General features: G+C 34.2%; 1 protein-coding gene across 1 annotated transcript; it reads left to right on the plus strand.

Annotated features, from left to right (window-relative positions):
- The first annotated feature begins 1,379 nt into the window (after positions 1-1,379).
- LOC107903945 (uncharacterized) lies at positions 1,380-20,831 on the plus strand. Its single transcript, XM_041094801.1, has 4 exons — positions 1,380-1,762; positions 3,262-3,348; positions 12,066-13,375; positions 19,647-20,831. The coding sequence occupies exons 2-3, from the start codon at positions 3,330-3,332 to the stop codon at positions 12,647-12,649; spliced, it is 603 nt and encodes a 200-aa protein (XP_040950735.1). The 5' UTR covers positions 1,380-1,762; positions 3,262-3,329; the 3' UTR covers positions 12,650-13,375; positions 19,647-20,831.
- Positions 20,832-22,579: the final 1,748 nt, after the last annotated feature.

Raw genomic sequence — 22,579 nt, forward strand, 5'->3', positions numbered from 1 at the left:
ACAATCAGATAAGGTTTATTATTTAATTTTGACATGAAAAAGGAAATTGTTTTTATAGTGATTAAAACTTTGGGCTTAAATTTCAATCATAAAATATGAGATAGAATGAAATTATTATTTGAACTAAAAAATAAATTCGATTTCAAATGGCTTAAAACCTAGCAATTTAATCCCTAAATTAGATTCCGAACTGAAAAGATAATGATTTTAGTTTAATTCATTAGAAGTATACTCTGATTTTCAAATGACAATCAAGTCGATTAAATAAAATAAAATAAAATAAACGAGTTTTTAACCTTTATTGAAATTAAGTTTTTTTATTGGGCCATTTTGTTTGCTAGTATGACTTCCATGATTCGGCATAACGTTTGGGCCGGGTTGAGGAGGTTACAGTTCTACTCATGTCCTCCAAATTCTTTAAATTCCATAAATGGTAAACTATCCCATACTTTATCAATTCAAAATTCTAAAGAGTGGGCTATAGATAACTATATTGCTAAGTTAAGAAACTAGCTAGAATTGAGAAGAAAATATTGCTTACTTGGTGGTGGAGCTCACGATAATGGAAGCAAAATGAAAGAAAAGTTCCTCCCTACTTTCCCTAAACATTTGGTGGAGGAAGAGATTAATGAAACTTTATTTTTGTTCATTCTCTCTGCCACTTATAAATATAACTTTAATGAAGTTTAAAAAGATATTTGTAATTAGAATCATCCTAAAAATTATGATTTTTAGGCATTAATAAATTTTTTTCACATCATCAAAATTTAAAGACATAAAATTATTATTATATACCCATGCATATTCAACCTCTTTTCCAACTCTAGTTTTTTTTAAAATAAAAAAAACCATAAGTAATTAAAATAAAATAAATCAAATAACATAGAAACTTTAAAATTTACACAATTCTTATTATTGAAGATTCAATGCAATATAATTTTTACTTTTAAAAAATATTTGACATGAAATAGAAGACAATTTAAAATGAAAAAAAAGGAAAAAAAATCAGTGTTTATAAACTATCTTTTTTTAAAAAAATTGGTTGCACAAAAATAAAAAATAATAACTTCTGGAAGAAAAACAAAATGATTATAAATTGTAAAAGAAGAAAAGATATTTTTTTATAATTTAAAAACTTAATTGTTTTAACTAATTTAATTAAAGTTAAATTAAGTTAGAGAAGATAATACATATAGATGAGTGTATAATAATACTTTATTATCTTTAAAATTTAATGATGTGGCACTATTTTATTGATACCTAAAAACTATGTTTTTGAGGATGATTCTAATATAAATTATTCCCTACATTAAATAATAGATTATTTTCAAAGCTTTTAATTAAAAAAAAATACAAGCATAAAACTCCAACACGTAATTTGTGGATTGAAAGGAAAATAATTTAGGGTGTGTTCGTTTACCTGTAAAACCTTTTACGAAAAACCCTTTCATTGTTTTCCCTTGTTTGTTTGGTAGAAGAAGAATTCCCACCACCGTAAACCATTCTCCAAAACACGGGAAAAGAAGGTTTTTTTTTTTAAGTAAGACATTTTCCAAATTTTTTTTCTCTTCACCAGCAAAGTTCCCCAAGCCTCATCCCCTTCCCCTTTCCTTACCACCCGGATCTAGTGCTTGCCGCCATCCAACAATGCTTCTTAGGACCAGTCGTTGGTGTTCATCTTTCATTTTCTCCCTTTTCGCCTTTCATTGTTGAAATCTACACTGCACCAGTTGACAACGGCGTTCATCTTCCTCTCTCGAAGGTAAGAACGAAAAAAAAAAAGAAATATGTGGTTGTTTTTTAGCAGCAACTTACTGTTTTGGCCCAACTGGTTGCTGGTTAGTCCCTATTTTTTTATAGGTCTTGTTATTTTATATTTCATCTTCCTGGAATTGTGCAAGCTAGATTTTTGTTTACTTTTAGTTCTTAAGCTAATTAGATTTATGGAACTTGATTTTATTCATTTTTAGCTATGTGGATGTTTAATTCATTTTGGGTTTCCTTTTTTTAGGGGTTTTGAAATTTTGCTTGCTTTTTTAATGTTTCAGGAAGATTTGAGCTAGGTTTTTTGATGGTTGCTTGCTTTGTGAAATTTTGGGTTTTGAAATTTTGTTTGCTTTGTGATGTAAATTCTGAAATATGAAAGGTCGATGGAACATTAGTTTAGTGCTATCATAAATGATCCACAAATATTTTGAAACTTTAATATGAAAGATTGAAGATAAATAAAGCTGCATGCTTCACCCAGTTGCTTAGATCATTTTGATCTGTGTCCATTATTATTCAATCTCTGCTAACAAAAGCAATCTCTAATAGTTTAGGTGGTGAAGGAGTTCGTCTGTTTAATCTTTGATTATTAACATGTCTTTTTTCTTTTTTTTTTACTCAGTTTCCTTCATTTTAATATTTTACAAAGAATTATAATTATTAAATTAAATATTTTAAATGCAAGGTTTGAGTTACTGATATTAGTAGCAATAACCACAAGAAAAGAAGAGTGTGGAACTAAAACATAAGTTGAGAAGTAGAGTGGCGGATGTTTTGGTTGATGTAGTAGCCATATTCAAGCTTAGCCCAAATGAGGGATGCTTTTACTTTATTTACATCTTTTCATGTTTATGGGAATTCCTGTTTTGTTTGCTTAATGTTCTGATGTAGCAAATGAATGAACAATTTGAAAAGGGTGGTTGGCTTTTTACATGAACCTAAATTATATATGGTCTGAATTTTCAACTTTATTAGTTTACTCGCTACGACTTTATGAAAATTGAATATGGAAATTTATTTCCAAGTGTTTCATGGTACAATGTGATAACTAAAGCATGTATTTTCTCCAAATTGACCTAGGAAGTAGGAACCATAAACAGTTACTAGTGACTTTTCCTTTATTATCATCTAACTCTTTTAGGAAATATTACTCTCTTTACTCTTAATGAGAACACGTGGTCTAAGATAGGACCATAACTTTATTGAGCATATAAAAAATGGAATATGAATGTTTGGTTGCTCTTACAAGCAAACTTCTAAGTAAATTGCATATAAAGTTAAGAAATCTCCGAGAGATGTTAATAGAGCTTTTAGTATGAATGGAAACACCAGAATATAGATATTACCATCTTATTTTTTTTGTTGATGAATTTTACTCTCATACTTTTTACTGATACATACTTTTCCCACTTTAATTTTCACATAGCTTATTGCACCAAGGCTTATCATACTGCAATTGATATTGAATGATCCTTATTCTATGTCTCATTTTAGGTTGCAGAAGCCACTGTTATTTTCGAGGTACAAAGAAGCTCCAAATCAAAAGCAAGAAAAGAGGAGCAATGCAAACAAGAATTAGAGGTATTTATTTATCTCTTATTGATGCTACTATTTTAATGGGTCCTTTTGTTTCATACAATTATCTGTTTTATTGTTAAATTAAGTAAATTATATTACCAAGACTTGTTTAGAGTTGTGGTTAGAGCTTCTGTTAAGTTTTTATGAAGTTTTAACTTGTTGTAGAGCTTAAAAATATGCTTGGTTTGTATTGTTTATTGTTTATTTTGGCTTCGTTAGTTCTTGGGCTCAAACACAATTTGAAATTATTTTTTGTAATGAACAAATATCTGTGTGACATTGTTGTGTGTAAATAACTAATACAATTGTACAAGTGTACACATCATTCAAGTAATAAAGTGATAAGTAAGTATCGTCACCACAGGGATAAAAAATTGGTAAGAAATTGATTAATTCATTATAATCCTATTAACCATACTAAATAGTAGGAACTACTTTTAAACTAAATAAGAATTTGGTATAATGAATTAATGTAATTTAATTTTAAAAATAGAAAATTGATATGGCAAATAAAATGTAGTGGCAAATTATAGAGAAAAGCAAGAGTAATTCTATTGTTGAATGAACAATGCTGGAATTATTCAGGTGAAATGCTCATATCAAAATATTGTCTAATCAAATTCTCAAAGAATTACTATTGTAACATGCGTCTTTCGATAGCTACATTTAAGCTATAAATCTAAGTTACTGTATGTCTATAGAACTCTAGATTAATAACTGCAATGAACAATCTTCTCTACACAATTCATAACATCTATGTCTAGAGTGCTATGAGTATTCTGTCGAATATTCGCTTGCATTACATGATTCTAGATCTAGTAAATTTAACCTTTTCAGAATTAAAAATATATCTATGAACACAACACAATCAACTATGTCTAGAGCTTGCATGCATGTATTTAAAATAGGCATAAATCAAACGAAACAGTGATATAGGCAATTTCAAATCATGAACATCAAAGAAGATAAACATCCACCCAAATAACTCCAACCCAGAAAAGATTTAGTTCATGGGTGGAAAAGTAAACACCAAATTTAAATCATTCATCAACATTTAAAGAAATTTGAATCACAGAAATTAGAAAAACTAAAGGCAGAACTGCAGGATTTCTCACCACACTCCAACTTCTCTTTTATCTTTCGATGGTTCGTGAATCCAGAATAGATGTCTCTTCCCCTTCTTCACATTTTTATTCTGCTCTTTCTAACTACTACCCTTTCTTTCTCTGAAATTCTCCAATGGAGTTTTTCTCTATGCAGAAGAGTATTGTTGTCACCAATCTTTTTCTTATACAAATTCTCCTCCATATTTTCTTATTCTCTCTCCTTTTATTAGGTAGATCCGTCCCACCTCAGCATACATTTTTTGTTCCTCTTTTCAGGTTGGTTTTTCTCGTACACGTCCAACTGGCTGAGAGTGACGTGGATAGAGTGCTAAGTCATTTTTCCGAAATTACCATGGCAATTCTGTTGGCAATTAATCTTGCCAATTGCCATGACAATGTTTCACTTTCCTTATTTTCCCTCTTCATCTTTTTGCTCTTCCTACACTTGTATTCACACAAAACCACACCTTTTTTCCCCAAGTGGTAAATGTAACAAATAATGGCCAATGTAGCGTAATCCAAGCTTTGTTATGCAATGTTCTAAAATTATCCTAAAAATACAGATGTATTCACTTAATTTCAAATAATTAATTCCATCTAGAGGCTTAAATATAACTTTTTTCAAGAGTTATCACACCCTCAAACCTGAATTATTGTTTGTCCTCAAGTAAATGATGTTTGAATATGCATGAATGCATGGAATTTCCAAAACAATGAATCACCAAATGTACTACCAAATTGTAATTACATACTGTGCATCTCTATTCTCAGCAATCTTTTACTGAAACAAAGAAAAAAATGCTAACAATTGTTGTAAACCTATTTAGCAATTGCAGTGCAGAAAATGGTTTCTAAAGGTAAAATTTTCTAAATATTTCAGTAATTAAAACTATAGCAGATCTCTCTAAATATACTTAGGTAAACTCAATTCTTTTTAGGCAATTATTCAAATTTCAACACAAAATTTCCTAAGGAATTCATATTGTCATACGATTATATACTTAACAACCTCAATGGAGAGTACACTAGAATGCTACATATTATATCATGTCACAATTTGAATATAAATCACTCATGAAACAAAAAATTTTAACTAAAAAGATGGATAGAGCAAACAACTACCTTCTTAGCAATTGAGCCTCAAGATTTAATGGTGTGTTCCTAGAATATGTGCATATATATATTTTAGACGAACACTCATATTTGAACTAGTTTTTCTGGTCAACAATATAATGGAGCAAACAAAATATTATTGACCTACTCAACAGGTTCAAACATTGGAGTATTCATATTATTATCATGATAAAAATTATACCCTATTACTAAACTAAAATTAAGTCAAGAAATCCTAATTTTATTCAAAGAATGCTATTATAGTCTAATTGCATTTATATTTCAATTATTCTACTTTTAGAAAGTCATTTTCAATAACTGTCCTATGCTAAATGTGCCTAAATAACTATCACTATATTTTCTAAGTTTACAAAGAAGAGTTATTATCCTTATTGAACATCATTGATAACCATATAATCACATAATCCAATAGTTAAATCACAATTAAATGTTATGGCAAAATGATTGTATAAACAATTAATAATGCAGTCTATATGCACAACACACCCCCAAACCTAAGAGATGTGCTGTCCTCAATACATGAACATGACAAAGTAGAATGAATAAAAGCTACATGAATGCATGAAACTAATAAGAACTAAAATAATGGATCATGAAAATATAAAAATCAAAGCTTGGAGCAGAAAAAAATTACTTCACTTAGGTTGGGTGGATTTTTTAGCGCTATCTTATAACGTTGCGGCCTATCCTGGTCATCACTGTCAACTTGAACGGTTTTACTAGCAGTTTTCTTAAATATTTTTCTCTTAAGCTGGTTGATGGGCACCTCTTCCTCATCATCATCAGAATCATCAGTATCTGACTTCGTGATTTCACCAATTAGTTGATGAACTGTACGTTCTTGGGCAGTTATAGTAACCTTGGGTTGTGGTGCAGGTATGGTAGTCTGATTTGTATCTCTTCCATCATCGTCAGATTCAATATGGACAGATTTCTTGGCTTAGTCTTGCTCTGGGTCTTGGTTGTGCTTGGGGGCAGTAGTAGGTTCTTCATCTTCTTTAGGATTCAATAACATTTCCTTAGGAAAAACAGGAAATTGTGGCATTAGGCGTGAGAAAGTTTTTTGCTGGGATTTACAAATGGCAATATCACGTTGGCGGACATATCCCTAAAAGATGGCCATTTCGTCTTGAACTTTGCCAAAGTCAATGACAAGCATTTTATGATGTTTTTCCAACACACACAACTATTTTTTCAAACCTTCTAGAACTTCAATCATTCATTGCTTCAAGTCAGTGTGGGAAGTTCAGGGGGGCAGCAGAAGCAACCCTAAGGGGAGAAGATGGAGGTGTGCCAGTTTGCATTGGCAATTCCTTGCCAGCTAGTTTCTGAGCAGTGTGTGTCGTAATAGCTCCTTTGTTAGGAAGGTGGTCTTCATTTTGTAATAAGGGAACCTTGACCCTTTGGCAGAGTGCAGTAATCAATGAGGGGAAATTTAATGTACCATCATTCTTTTGGGCACAAAGATGAATCTCACGAAATATGATTTTCCAACATTAATCTTTCAGCCCACCATTATGATGTGGAGAAGTAATAATCGGTCCTTAGAGATTGTAGCATTATGTATAGAAGGAATGGGATGAGTTTTTAAGAAATGGTACAAAATCTTACATTGAGACTTCAAGGAGATTCTGTTGGTGTAATAGTCATTTCTTGAGATGGACTATTATCTTCCCTCCACACAAACATCAATAAGAATCCGGGCTAGCTGCTTTGGGGACATTATCTTTACAAATTCAGTATGCTCATCAGAACCTTTGGACAATCTATATTGAGCATTGATGGCATTTTCATAAAATAGAACTGATACACCACACACATATATAAATGCATTGTCAGAAGAGGTAATTTGGGCATAAAACTCTTTCACTACCTTTGGAAGGACATTATTAGAATGTAGGCAGAAGATTCCCCACCTGTGCTTTTCAACAACTAACGAAACAACCTTTGTATAACCCATGAATGGAGCATCTTGAAAAAGGAATCATTTTTCTTTGTAGAATGGTCATTTTAAAATATTTTTAATGTGTTTCTCTTTAACAAGTTTACTAAAAATGGTGCATGAAAAGGTAGAGGTTGAAGTAGAAGTCTTTTGAGAAGCCATTGATGAGAATATAGATAGACAAAAAATGAAAAAAGTGAGATTTGATTTCAATTATGAGTGAAACAAAGAGTAAAAGCAGAAAACAAAATGAGGTGAAAATGTGGAAGAAAATTGAATCGGCTAGTTTAAAATATGGGGGATACGAAATTGTGACGTGTGTGATAAGACTGGCCTCAATCATGTGCTGACAAGGCAAAACACTTTAACATTTAATGGGAAAAATAAATGAAATTAGCGCAAATTAGGAGGAGTAAAATAATTTGGGCTAATAGCTCCAAGCTGTACTTATGCTGGCCGAAAGAAAAACTTGTAACAAGAAAATAAACAGTTAAATAAACTTATTGGGCAACAAGTAAAAATAAAATAAACAAAGAATTTTTTTTGCAAAAGAACAATTATTAAGTATTTCAAAGAGAAATAAATTTTTTATTGCGCATTATAGGAGCTCCAAAATAATGTTTCAAGCATTGACCATTGACTTTGAAAGTGGATCCTGTTTTTCCATGTTTAACGTCGACAGCTCCATGAGGATTTATATGCTTGACTTTGAATGGTCTAGACCATCTCGACTTTAATTTGACAGTAAATAGTTTAAGTTTGTAATTGAAAAGCAAGACTTGTTGTCCATGTACAAATTGTCGTGGAAAAATTTTCTTGTCATGCCAACGCTTTTTCTTTTCTTTGTACAGTCTCACATTCTCATAAGCTTGAGCTTGAAATTCATCTATCTCATTAAGCTCCAGTAGGCAATGAGTAGCAACAGCACCCCAGTCCATGTTCAGTTTCTTGATTGCCCAAAATGCTTTATGTTCTAGCTCAACTGGAAAATGACGTGGTTTACCATAAAAAAACTTGAAAGGTGACATTCTCAATGGTGCCTTGAAAGCTGTACGATAAGCCCACAAAGCTTCATCTAACCTTACTCACCAATCCCTGTGGTTGGGATTGACAACTTTCTCCAAAATCTACTTGGTTTCTCTGTTGGAAATTTCAACTTGTCCATTTGTTTGGGGGTAATATGTTGTGGCAATTTTATGTTTAACCTCACATCTATTAAAAGCCTTGGCAACTAATCTATAGTCAAAATGTGAGCCTTCATCACAAATTAAAGCACGAAGGGTACCAAACCTGGTGAAAATATTTGTATGTAGGAATCTTAGAACTGATTTGACATCCTTTGTAGGTAAAGCCACAACTTCAACCTATTTGAAGACATAATCTAGAGCGAGAAGAATATAGATTTCTCCCAGGATGGTAAAAGTGGACCCATGAAATCAATTCCCTAGGCATCAAATAATTCCACCTCTAGAATATTTTGTAGTGGCATCTCGTGTCTTCTTGATAAGTTACCAGTTCTTTGACAGCGATCACAGTTTTAAGGTTCCAAAATGTCAAAGAAATGGCAAGTCCCAATAAAAACTAGATTGGAGAACCTTTGCAGCAGTTCTCATGCTTCCAAAATGCCTACCATAAGGTGTAGAATGTAACATCCCGATTTAGGGCCTAGTCAAAACAGTGGTTTCGGGACAACAAATTCGATGAGGAAAAATTTATTTTTATTATATTTTTATGGCCTACAATTTCACGGAAAGATTTCGTGAAAATTTCGTTCAAAAATTTTGACGTTTGGGCACTCAATTTAGTCAAAAGGATTAAATTGTAAAAAGTGTAAAAATTGTGTTTTATATGTTAAAGGTATTTAATTGTTATGGAACTATAAATTAGGGGTCCTTATATGGTAAATATACCATTAGTTAGTGATGGACAAAAATGTAAATAAGATAAGTGAAATAGGATTTTTTTAAGTAAGGGCATTTTAGTCATTTAGAAAATAAATAGAATTAAAAGGGAAAAAGATGTAAAAATTGTGTTCATCAGCCTTGCTTGTTGCCAAAACTTGAAGGAAGCCATAGCTAGGGTTTCTTCACTTTCTCAAGCTCATAGTAAGTGATTCTAAGCCCCGTTTTTAATGTTCTTTACGTTTTTGGAATCCCGGTAGCTTAATTTAGCTTATTTTAGCAATAATTTAACCTAGGCTTCATATTTGGAAAAATAATCATAGGTGAAATATGTTTATTTTGATGTTTTATGGTAGAATTTGAAGTTAGAAATTATGTTAAACAACCTTTTCTAGTCGATTTTAAGTGAAAACGAGTATATTGACATAATCGACAAAAATACCTAATGTTCATAAGTAAGTGTTAGAGTAAGAATTTGATGTTGTCATAGAAGAGAAAAATATTCAGCATGTTATAAAACATAAGAATAAGAGATTAAGCTTAATTTTCGAGCTTTGGGAAAAAAGTGTAAATATGCAAAAGTTTAGGGGCAAAATTACACCTAGATTGAGTCAAGGACTGTTTTGATGAATGTGAGTATTAAATAAGTTAAATTTGCTATTATAGATCAAGAAGAACGAAATTCGGAGCTAGACCGAGGAAAGAAAGAGATTGAAGACTAAACTGTTAGATTTGATCACATTTTTGCACCGAGGTAAGTTTACGGTAAATAAATGCAATATTTTAATAATTATTATTAATTTTGTTATTTTCCAGCAATTATATATTTATTTCATGAATTTATTTAATGTTGACTCAAGTATGAGATGACAGAGAATCAGTGTTAAAAAGTCTCGTGGAAACATAAGGAATGTATCGGATACAAATGTCATGACATTTGGGTAAAGAGATCTTATGTAAGACCATGTCTGGGACATGGGATTGGCATCATTGAGGTTATGAGAGTTCCCATGTAAGACCATGTGTAGGATATGGCGTTGGCACCGAGATGAGAGGTCCCCTGTAAGACCATGTCTGGGACATGACATGAGCACCGATAAGAGAATTCCCATGTAAGACCATTCTGGGATATGGCGTTGGCAGTACAAAAAACATCCCATGTAGGACCATATCTAGGACATGGCTTTGGCATGTTATTATCATAAAAGAGACCCAAGTATCCTTATTATTCCAATGTGGCTCAATGGGCTAGAAAACAGATTATGTTCTATGAAAGTTCAAGTAAAAGTATAATTATTAGCAATTTCAGGTGAGTTATAAGAGTTAAGAATATGTTATGATATCAGTGAGAACCAATATTTTAGCAAGAGAAGAGTAAGTTGTAATCTTAAGCTATCTAAATAGGTAAGTAAATAAACAAGTAAATGAGAGTAAGTAAAGAGGAAACTTAAGAACATGATACTTGTATATCATTATTTGTGTTAAATGTTGTTATTTATTTACTTGTAAACTTACTAAGCCTTATGCTTACTTCTTTTATTTCTTTTTCTTTCATATAGTATTATCAAGCACAGTCGGGATCTTAAAGACGTCGGAGAGCGTTCACACTATCAACCACCATAACTTGGTATTTTAAAACAATAATTGTTTCGAGCTATGGCATGTATAGGAACTTAGTCATTTCGATTGTATATTCTTAAATTATGACCAAAAGGTGATATGTAAATATTTGATGATGAATAGTTATAAAAATGGCTAAGTATGAAGGTGTTTGTTGTTATAAATGTCTAGGTGATAAATTATGCATAGAAATCATGAAAAAGTAAAAATTGGTAGTGAAAGACAGCAGCAGTGACGTGACTTTGAAAAATCACCAAGGATAGTAGAAAATGAATTAGAGGGTGGATGAGATATATAATTAAATCTTATTTAGTCTATTTTCATAGAAAAATAATAGTGTAGACAAAGGAATTATGTATTCTGAGATATTTGCATTTTAGTTAGACAAGGTCAGTGGTTTTTGGATTCCCCTATTCTAAATTTAGAAAATCATTAAAAATTGTACAAAAGTAGTTATGAATTTTAATTTATATGTATATATTTCTTATTGAGTCTATTTTTTGTAGAAATAAGTGAGAACACCATATGAATTATGTACAATAAGATAATTAAATTTTAGTGACAAGAGGTTAGGACAGTCGATCAGTGAAATAGGGGAGATTCTAACTAATAAACTTTACTAATTGACTGAACGAAAAATTCTGAAAAGTTTATGGTAAAAAGATATATGAGTCTAGTTTCAGGGAAATTTTACAAATCTAAATTTTTAGTTTTTTATCCTGGAGGTATAATTAATTTAGTGACTACTACGCAGGTGGACAGCGTTGTTGTGAATACTGAAATTAATTTTAAAAGTAAAATTTTATACCCCAAACTTTTAAGTTAAGTCAAGTAACGCCTCATGCTTGACTCTGGCAATAGTCTTGAGTAAGTGGTGTTACATTTTATTTTTATTAGAGCAGGTTTAGTCGGTTGTCGGAATATTTAGTATGAATAAGAGTCTAGCTATACATGTCATACTTATATATTTTGATAGTGTGACGACTCCTGTCGATTTTGAAATGTTTTCTTTTACAGTTATGGATCCCCAAGGAGCTGGTACAGATGAAGTAGAGAGTAATGAGCCCGCTCTCGCAGAAGGGACGGTGCCACCAGATGTTAATGTTAGTGAAAGGCCCATTTCAGTTACTCAGGCAGGAGGGGCTCAAGAAGCCTTTTTCCAAGCTATGAATAATTGGTTTGCCGAGTTCGTTCACACGAATCCAGCTGTTAGACCTCCACCCCCTCATGATTCTCAGGTTCCCCATGTAACTTCTCCAGTCGCAGGTATAGTTATCAGGGAAAGGCCACCAGTTGATAAGATCAGAAAACAAGAGGCTAAAGAATATCGGGCTACTGAAGACGATGATGCAGAGAAAGTAGAATTTTGGCTTGAGAATACTATCAGAGTTTTTGATGAATTATCTTGTATACTTGAAAAATGTATGAAGTGTGTTGTCTCACTTCTCAGAGATTCGGCTTATCATTGGTGGAAGACTCTTGTGTCAGTGGTACCTAGTGAGAGGGTTACTTGGAATTTCTTTCAGAAGGAGTTCCGTAAGAAGTACGTCAGTCAGAGATTTATAGATCAGAAAAGAAAAGAGCTCTTTGAGTTAAAATAAGGTAAGATGACTGTGACCGAGTATGAACGTGAATTTGTTAGACTTAGTAAATATGCTCAGGAGTTTGTGTCCACTGAAGCTAACATGTGTAAGAGATTTGAAGACAAGCTCAATGATGATATTCGACTGTCAGTTGGTGTTTTAAAAATCAGAGAGTTTGTTGTTCTAGTTGAGAGAGCCTGTAAAGTAGAGGATTTGTTAAAAGAAAAACAAAAGGGCAAAGCTGAAATTAAAGCATAAGACATGAAGAAAAGACAGATGAGCTGGTCATTTCAGTCTACTTCCAAGAGGCCTAGAGAGTTCCCTAGTGGATCAAATTTTCCAACCAGATATTCTAGTCGAAGTAGAGGCAGAAGATTTAAGGGTTCTAGAGCTCAAACTACTACAGTTGCAAGTACGAGTAGTACTTGACCAGTAGGCCAGAATGTGCCCAATGCGGTAGACGTCATCCTGGAGAGTGTAGAGCAAATGAAAATGTCTATTTTAGATGTGGTGCACCGAACCACTTTATTCAGGATTGTTTCGAAACAACTAAAAGAGAAGTAATATTGAGTACGAGATTAGGAAATGCTCCTACTAGAGGTAGATCACAGAGGAACCAGGGAGTTGGAGCAAGTAACAGGGGTATGTCTAGAGGCTCAACAGCTAGATCAGATGTTAGAGCACCCGCAAGAACATATGGTATTCGTGCTCGGGAAGAGGTATCTTCCCCTGATGTGACTTCAGGTACATTTTCTCTCTATGATACTAATGTTATTGCTTTAATTGATCCGGGTTCGACTCATTCTAATGTTTGTATGAGATTGATGCCTAGTATGAACATGCTTATAGAATCCATTGAATTTGTAATTAAAATATCAAATCCATTAGGCCAGTATGTGTTAGTAGATAAAGTATGTAAGAGTTGCCCTTTGATGATTAGAGGTCACTGTTTTTTGGTCGATCTCATGCTATTGCCGTTTGATGAGTTTGATTTAATTCTTGGTATGGATTGGTTGACTGCCCATGATGTGATAGTAAATTGCGAAAGGAAATACATTGAGTTGAAATATGAAAATGGTAATATTATCCAGGTTGATTCAGATGAGTCAGATGGTTCTCTCTCTATGATTTCTGTTATGTCTGCTCAGAAATATTTGAGAAAAGGGTGTGAAGCTTATCTTGCTTTTGTATTGAACACTAAAGATCCAGAGTTGAAAATTGAATCAATGCTAGTGGTACGTGAGTATTTAGATGTGTTCCCGGAAGAATTGTCAGGTTTGCCTCCTGTTAGAGAAGTTGAATTTGATATTGAGTTGATTCCAAGTACAACTCCTATTTCTATTGCTCCTTATAGAATAGCCTCATTGGAATTGAAAGAATTGAAAAAATTGAAAGCTCAATTGCAGGAATTAACTGATAAAGGTTTTGCAAGGCCTAGTTGTTCTCTGTGGGGTGTACTAGTGCTTTTTGTGAAAACGAAAGACGGTTCAATGAGATTATGCATAGATTATCGGCAACTTTATAAGGTAACTATAAATAACAAATATCCACTACCTAGAATTGATGATCTGTTTGACCAGTTGAAAGGAGCTACTGTGTTTTCCAAGATAGACTTGAGATCCGGTTATTATCAGTTGAGGGTTAAAGAGTCAGATGTTCCGAAGACTACTTTCCGGACTAGATATGGTCACTATGAGTTTCTTGTAATGCTATTTGGATTGACTAATGCTCCTGCTATTTTTATAGACTTAATGAATCGAATTTTCAAACCTTACTTAGATAAATTTGTAGTTGTGTTCATTGATGATATTCTGATTTATTCTCGTGATGAGATTGAACATGCCGAGCATTTGAGAACCGTTTTACAGATTTTGAGAGATAATAAGCTTTATGCCAAGTTTAGTAAAAGTGAGTTCTGGTTTCAGGAAGTTAGATTCCTTGGACGCATTGTCTCAGGCGATGGTATTAAAGTTGATCCAAGTAAAATTTCAGCAATTGTTAATTGGAAGCCTCCTAAAAATGTATCAGAGGTCAGAAGCTTTCTTGGATTAACTAGTTATTACCAACGATTTGTAAAGGGCTTTTCCATGATAGTTATCCCATTAACAAGGTTGTTGCAGAAAGATGTCAAGTTTGAATAGACTTTAAAGTGTCATGTATAAGATTTTAATAATAAAGTTAGGTCATGAATGATTGATATTAATATAATTATTTAAGTATAATTCGAGAACTAAAGGTAAGAAATTATTTTCAACAATTGTTAGTGGCTGACCGTTAAGGAGCGCACTCAGCCCGAACTTTTGACCTGGGAGTTCTTTAAGACCGCCTTCTAGGGGAAATATGTCGGAGCTAGTTATGTGGATGCATGTAGGAGGGAGTTTTTTAATCTTACACAAGGGGATCGATCAGTGGCCGAATATGAGGCTGAGTTTCTAAGACTGAGTTGCTATGCGCAAGGTATGGTGGCATCTGAGAATGAGAGACGTGTCCGCTTTGAGGATGGCTTCAGAGATAATTTGATAGTTCTGATAGCCCCGCAGAGGGAGCGAGATCTTTCTGTCCTGGTCGAGAAGGCGAAAATCACTGAGGAGGATATGGAGGTAGTCATGATCGGAGACCGTCGGAACTACTTATCTAATGTGATCTCTGCACTGGTGGTAGAAAAGTTGGTTTGTAAGGGATGTGAGGCATTCTTGGCCTATATAAGTGTTTCGAATTCTAAGGACTCTACAATTAAGGATATTAGAATGGTAAAAGATGTTTCAGATATCTTTCCTGATGAGCTATCGGGTTTACCTCCAAATCGTGAAGTGGAGTTTGGATAGAGCTCATTCCTAGTACAGCTCTGGTGTCCATCGCTCCCTATAGAAAGACACTGGAGGAGCTTGTGGATCTTAAGGCTCAGATTCAAGAGCTTTTAGATCATGGGTTCATCTACCCTAGTGTGTCTCCGTGGGGAGCACCGATTCTATTTGTAAAGAAAAAGGATGGATCCATGCATATGTGCATTGACTACAGACAGCTGAATAAATTAGCCATTAAGAATAAGTACCCCCTATCGAGTATAGATGATCTGTTTGACCAGTTTCGAGGAGCTTTGGTTTTCTTTATAATTGAAATTTGACCTGGATGTCATCAATTAAGGGTTAAGGAGGCTGATGTTCATAAGATGGCATTTACGACTCGTTATGGTCACTACAAGTTCCTAGTGATGCCATTCGGACTGACAATGCACCGACAGCTTTCATGGATTTAATGAATCGAGTGTTCCAGCCTTATCTGGATCGTTTTGTAGTGGTATTCATCGACGATATACTGGTTTACTCGAGGACTGAGGATGAGCATGATGAGCACCTTCGAGTCGTTCTTCAGACTTTGAGGGAAAAATAGCTCTATGCTAAGTTTAGTAAGTGCGAGTTCTGGTTGCGTGAGGAGACATTTCTTGGTCATGTAGTTTTGAGTGAGGGGATTCAAGTTGGTCCTCGAAAGATTGAGACTGTGTTGGAGTGAAAGTAGCCTAGGAACGTGTCTGAGATTCGCAGTTTTTCGGGACTGGCGAAATATTATCGATGATTTGTATAGGGGTTTTCATTGATTGCAGCACCCTTGACTAAGCTACTATATAAGGGTGTGCCATTTAACTAGACTGATGCACAGCAAGAGAGCTTTGAGAAGCTTAAGACTATACTGACTGATGCCCCTGTTCTGATACAGCTGGAGCCTGGAAAGGAGTTTGCTATTCATAGTGATGCATTACATGTCAGTTTAGGATGTGTGTTAATGCAGGATGGTAAGGTGGTAGCCTATGCATCTCGTCAACTTAAGACCTATGAGGCGAATTATCTGACACATGACTTGGAGTTGGCCGCTGTGGCATTCGCACTGAAAAATTAGAGGCATTATTTGTATGGTGAGAAGTGTATCATCTACACTGATCATAAGAGCCTCAAATATCTCCTCACTCAGAAGGAGCTTAATCTTAGGCAGCGTAGAAGGATTGAGCTACTTAAAAACTATGACTGCATCATTGAGTACCACCTTGGTAAGGCCAATGTGGTGGTTGATGCACTGAGCCGTAGGGTTATGACTGATTTGAGGGCGATATTTTCTCGCCTAAGTGTATTTGATGAATGGTAGTTTATTTCAAGTTAAGCCGTCATGGATTGAGCAGATTAAGGGTAAGCAATTAGAAAATGAGTCGTTGAGTCTTCGATTCTGGCAGATTGAGAGTGGTAATACTATGGATTTTGGACTAAACAGTGATGGGGTACTCTGTTTCCATTGGAGAATCTGTGTTTCAAATGATACTAATTTGAGACAGGCCATACTGAGAGAGGCGCATAGTAGCCCTTATGATATGCATCCTAGCGAAAATAAGATGTACCGAGACCTCCGTGAGTTATATTGGTGGCCAAGGTTGAAATGTGAGGTTACTGATTTTGTGGGTAGATGTCTAACATGCCAGCAGGTTAAGACTGAGCATCACTTAGTTTTGGGTTTACTGCAGCCGGTTAAGATTCCTCTTTGGAAATGAGAGCACGCAACTATGGATTTCGTTAATGGGTTATCTCTAACACCCACTAAGAAGTATTCAATATAGGTCATCGTAGATCGATTGACCAAGTCCACCCACTCTATACCAGTTCGTACTGATTATTCTCTGCACAAGTTGGCAAAGCTTTATATTTCTGAGATAATGAGACTGTATGGAGTACCGGTTTTGATCATCTTTAATAGGGATCCTAGTTTCGCGTCTTGATTTTGAAGGAAGTTACATGAGGCTCTGGGTTCAAGGTTAGACTTCAGTACTGCATTCCATCCTCAAACCGATGGTCAGTCTGATAGGGTGATTCAGATATTGTAGGATAAGTTGAGGCACAACCGCTCTAATCCTACCCATATTGTCCCTGTTGAAGAGATTAAGGTTAAGCTAGATTTGACCTTTGAGGAAGAGTCGATTCAGATTCTGGATCGCGACGTTAAGGTTCTAAGAAGGAAATTCATTCCACTGGTAAAGGTTCTATAGCGTAATCATAACACTAAGGAGGCCACATGGGAGCCTAAGGATGCGATGTGCCAGTAGTGTCCTCATCTGTTCTGATCAGGTAAATTTTGAAGACGAAATTTTCTTTAGGGGGTAGAATTGTAACGCCCCAAAATTTTAATTTTGGATATTGTGAATGTGTGACGCAAACATCTGCTAACTTTAGTGGTAATGTGTTCTGGGAGTGTTTGGGAGGTCCCAAGTTCAAGCCAGGACTTGGGCAAATTTTGGTATTTTTATGAATAAGCCCTATCTTTGGTCAGTAGGCTTTTAAGTAAAAGTTGGAAAATAATTAACAGAATGGGCTTGCTGGTATGGTGGATAAGTGGAGTGTTGGTGTGAGAGAGGTCATGGGTTCGAATCTTTGGGATGGCAAAAATTTTATTTTTGCTCCTAATTTCGGCAAGAGTTGTGCTGAACTGGGTTTCTAAGTGGTGGATGTGTAGTGGGAAGTGAGGGAACGATTTTAGGAGTGAATTAGGAGATTATGGGGGAGAATATACAAAATCTGATATCTTTTTCCTTTTTCGAAAAAAAAAGAATCGTTTTTCTCTCCATCTTTCTAACGTTTTCTCTCCCCCATCTCTACCGAATTTTTATTCTTCCTTGTTTCTTACTAGATTATCTTTTCTTTTATTTCCTCTACTGCCGAAACTCCTTTGTTCCCCCTAAGCCATTCTTTCATTGTAATTTCGTAGAGTTAAGCAGCACTTGTGCAAATTCAGTAAGTTGTTGGGTACCATTTTAAGAGATTACTTTGTGTTCAATAGTCTAATTTCGGGGTGTTGGCAGCAGCATTTCACGAGGATTAAGGCTCTCATCGTGATTTTCATAAATGTACCAATTTGAAGTTTTGCGATAAGTGTTCATCGTTTTATGGGTAAGTATTTTGGTTTCAGAATTTTGATTAATCGCGAGGCAAGACTGATTATGGTGTTATTTGTTCAATTATAGGCTTTGGAGTACCCCGAGGACTATTTTAGCATCAAACAAAAGTAGGTGTGTACCTGAAACAAAAAAAAAAGAGATTCGGGGAAAAGTCGAAATTGCTTATTGTTTGGACAACAGCAGTAGACTAACTTTGAAAAATCACCATAAATTGTGGAAAACGAATTAGAGGGTGAAAAAAATAGGATTAAAGATATTTGAGTCTAGTTTCTCATAGAAGAAACAAAGAATGCAAAATAATTTCATATTATTTGATGTTTAAATTTTAGTGAGACTGGGTCAAAATGATTTTGGAATCCTCTGTCCTGACTTTGGAAAATTATTAAAAATTGTATAAAAATAATTATGGGTTAGAATATATTTTAAAAAACTTGAATGAGTCTACTTTCGTGAGAAAGAAACGGAAACATCATTCAAATTCTTTACAAGAAGATAATTAATTTTTAGTGCAGAAAGGTCAAAACTGTTAGACAGCAGAACAAGGGAAACTTTAAAGAATAAACTGTACTTATTGGCTAAACCAAAAATTCTGAAAATTTTATGGTAAGAAGATAGGTGAGTCTAGTTTCAGGAAAAATTTACAGATCTTCATTCAGAATTCTGTAGCTTAAGATACAAATAATGTAGTAACAGTGACTCAAGTAGATAGCTTTGAAGGATCATATAAGTAAATAGTGGAAACACATATGAATAATTAACGAGCACGGGTTACATTAAAATGGATCATGAGGCCAAGGCCAATTTAGGTCATGTGGGCCACACGGGCAAACATCATGGACTTGTAGGCCCATTTTCACTGTTTGACTGATAAGGTTGCATGGCTCACCCAAGTCGACTGTGAACCTATTGTAGGGTCGGTAAGTTTACCTAGACCCCTAATTGACTGAAATGACTATATGACTGATACTGATTCTGAAAAGAGCTTAAGCCCAAACTATGATTATTTGTTTACTGTTTATTCATTTGTATGGGGATTACACACTGAGTTTATGTAAACTCACCCCTTTTGTTTAATCTGTACAGTTAATCCCTAGATATAGGCGTATCGGTGCAGCGGAGGACTCAGTGGTGGCCACACGACTTCTTTTACACTGTTTACTACCTATTTATGATTTTACTTTTATTTGGGAGTATTTTGCTGTAATTATGGCCTTTACGAATTTTGGTTTAAAATTTGGATTTTATACGGTTTTATGATTTTAATCTACTAGTGTTAGGTAAAACTTGATTTTCAATTGAAATTACTAATTTATAAAAAAATACCACGAATAAGCAAACTGTTTAAAAGCTTCCGCAATAAAAAAACGTTTTGAAATTGAATAATGATTTGTAAATGAATAATATTTTGAAAACGAACGACACGATTTGAAGTTAACATAAGATAATAAAAAAATGGTTAAATAGAAAAGAGTATTTAGCGACGACTTATTTTTCGAAAAGCACTACCATGTGACATCGTCAGATTCGGCCATAACATCTAGGCCGGGTTTGGAGTGTTACAAAATTAGGTTAGTTTTGTAATTTTTGAGTTTTGGATTAAATTATATAAAATGTAAATGTTTGGGGGCACATGTGTAAAATATTAAATAAGAAGTTATATGTATTGAATTGAATATTATATGAAATTGAGGTTAATAATTGAAATAAATCATATTATAAATCAAGAACAATTAGATAACCAATGAAAAGGGAGGGTTGTAGAATAGTCCCTAGACTTTGTCCATTACTGCAGTTTAGCCCTAGTAAGTTCGTTTGGTTTAATTTAATTTATTTTAAATTGTATATTAAATGAGAAATTGAATGTTCAATGTTAAATTAGAGTGAATTGTAGTAGTAAATTGTTTGGAACACTGTTCAATGATGTTATTTCTTAAGCTGGATAAATGTAGGATAGAGTACAATTGGCATGCCAAAAATTTATAAAGTGCATTGTACGGGTTTAATATGTGATGAGGTAATGACACTTGACTTTTTTTTGTACACTGAGTATACCGAGGTTCAACATTTGAATGATATTTGTCCTTTGATGGATTTTAGTACATGTGAATATGATTTTGGTTTTGGTATGTATATATGTTTTGAAAATTGTTTGATATATTTGGTATAAGTCATATGAAAGTGTAAGAATGTGGAAATTTGAATTATGGATTGATTGGAATGGTGATTTTGGTATGATTTATTAAAGGTGTTTGAGAACTTTGAATGCAATTACTTTGGCTTGAAATGAGATTTTGGTTTGGTAATTGAATTGTGGTGTCAATGAGGACACATTGGTTACGCACTTAGGATGAATGTTTTGGCATGTTTTAGGCTTGTTAAATATGTTTTTAAGCTATGGAATTGGTTAGTTTTGATTTGGCTTGGTACCTAAGTTTTAGATGAAAATGTTCCTTGTTTTGCAAACTTTTTAAGGTACACACTGGATATCACACGGTCGTGTGTCACCCACGACCTACTCACACGGTCATATGCCTTATTTGTTTTTAGTGCAGGCTAGTCCACACGGGCACAAAAAGTTACACGGCCGTGTGACTGTGAGCTATACGGTCACAATGAGTTACACAGTCTGGCCACATAACTGTGTGACCTTATGTTACACGGGTATAGTTAGTTACACGGTCTGCGTACGCGAGCGCGTAGAGTAGACACATGAGCGTGTGGAGTAGCCACACGGCCATGTTTCTAAGCCACACGGTTTAGGCTCTATCATATAGCCTCACACGGCCGTGTGACCCTTATTTTTAAAATTTTTCAAATTTTCCATAATTTTCTATTTTGTTTCAAAGTGGTCTCTGATTGATTCCAAACTATTTTTAAGGCCTTGTAGGCCCGGTTCATACATGTATTCTATATTGATTAAAATGAGTTATTGAATGTTATTTTATAATTTGTATAATTGTTTTGAATTGAAGTTAAATGTTTTGAATTGTACTATAATACTCTGTAACCCTAATCCGACGACGATGATGGGTTAGGGGTGTTACACCCTTTCAAACAAGAAGGAGAGCTTCTAGTTCCAAAGTGCAAAAAGGAATGGAACGATGAAGATAGAAGGAGTATTCAACTTAATGCCAAGGCTATGTACGCTCTATTTTGTGCGCTTAGTCTCGATGAATATAGTAGGGTGTCATCATGTTCCAATGCCAAAGAGATTTGGGACAAATTAGAAGTCACTCATGAGGGAACAAGCAAAGTCAAGAAGTTAAAATTTGGAATTTTGATCTGTCGTAATTTTGTGTAGCATATTAAACTAATTTTTGCACTTTAGGAGCTTGAAGACAAGTGTTTTATTAAGCATTAATTATGTTTTCTTAAAATTTCCACTTAGTTAATAAAATGTGCAAATTGAGTCTTTTATTGACCTTAAAGGCCGAAAAAGGTTTAAGCGTGAGCTAAGGCACTTTGTGAGCATGTACGAGACTTTTAAAAGGCATAATAAACTGATATCGGTCGCTACGTTGCAACACAGGATATCCGATGTCGCAACATAGGGAGCAGAATGGAGAAAGCTCAAGACTGCCTTCAATGTCGTGACATAGACCAAAGGTGTCACGACATACCCCTGAAGATATCCTAAGAGAAGTACCCTGACTGCTATGTCGTGACATAGGTCCTGGTGTGTCACGACATCAACTCTAGACGAGAGATAAACACAGAATAGGGTCGTTTTGGTCTGCATAACCAAACTTAAAGCTCGAGAACGTCCGCTAACCTAGTGTTAAAGACGCCGACCCCTTAGAATCTATAAATAGGCTCTTTTGGCACATGTTATGGACATCATTCAATTAGCCTAAATTCTCTCTTTTAAATTTAGTTTAGTTTTCTTTCTTTCTTAGGTTTTTAGAATTTATTTTCAGTTGTTCTTTATTTTCAAGAAATCTGATTTGTGGAGATCGTCAAACTCTGTGGATTCATTTCCATCTTTAATACAAATCAGGTGTTTTCTTAAACTCCAC

The sequence above is a fragment of the Gossypium hirsutum genome, chromosome D05 (genome assembly GCF_007990345.1).
Source record: "Gossypium hirsutum isolate 1008001.06 chromosome D05, Gossypium_hirsutum_v2.1, whole genome shotgun sequence".
Classification (NCBI taxonomy): Eukaryota; Viridiplantae; Streptophyta; class Magnoliopsida; order Malvales; family Malvaceae; genus Gossypium; species Gossypium hirsutum.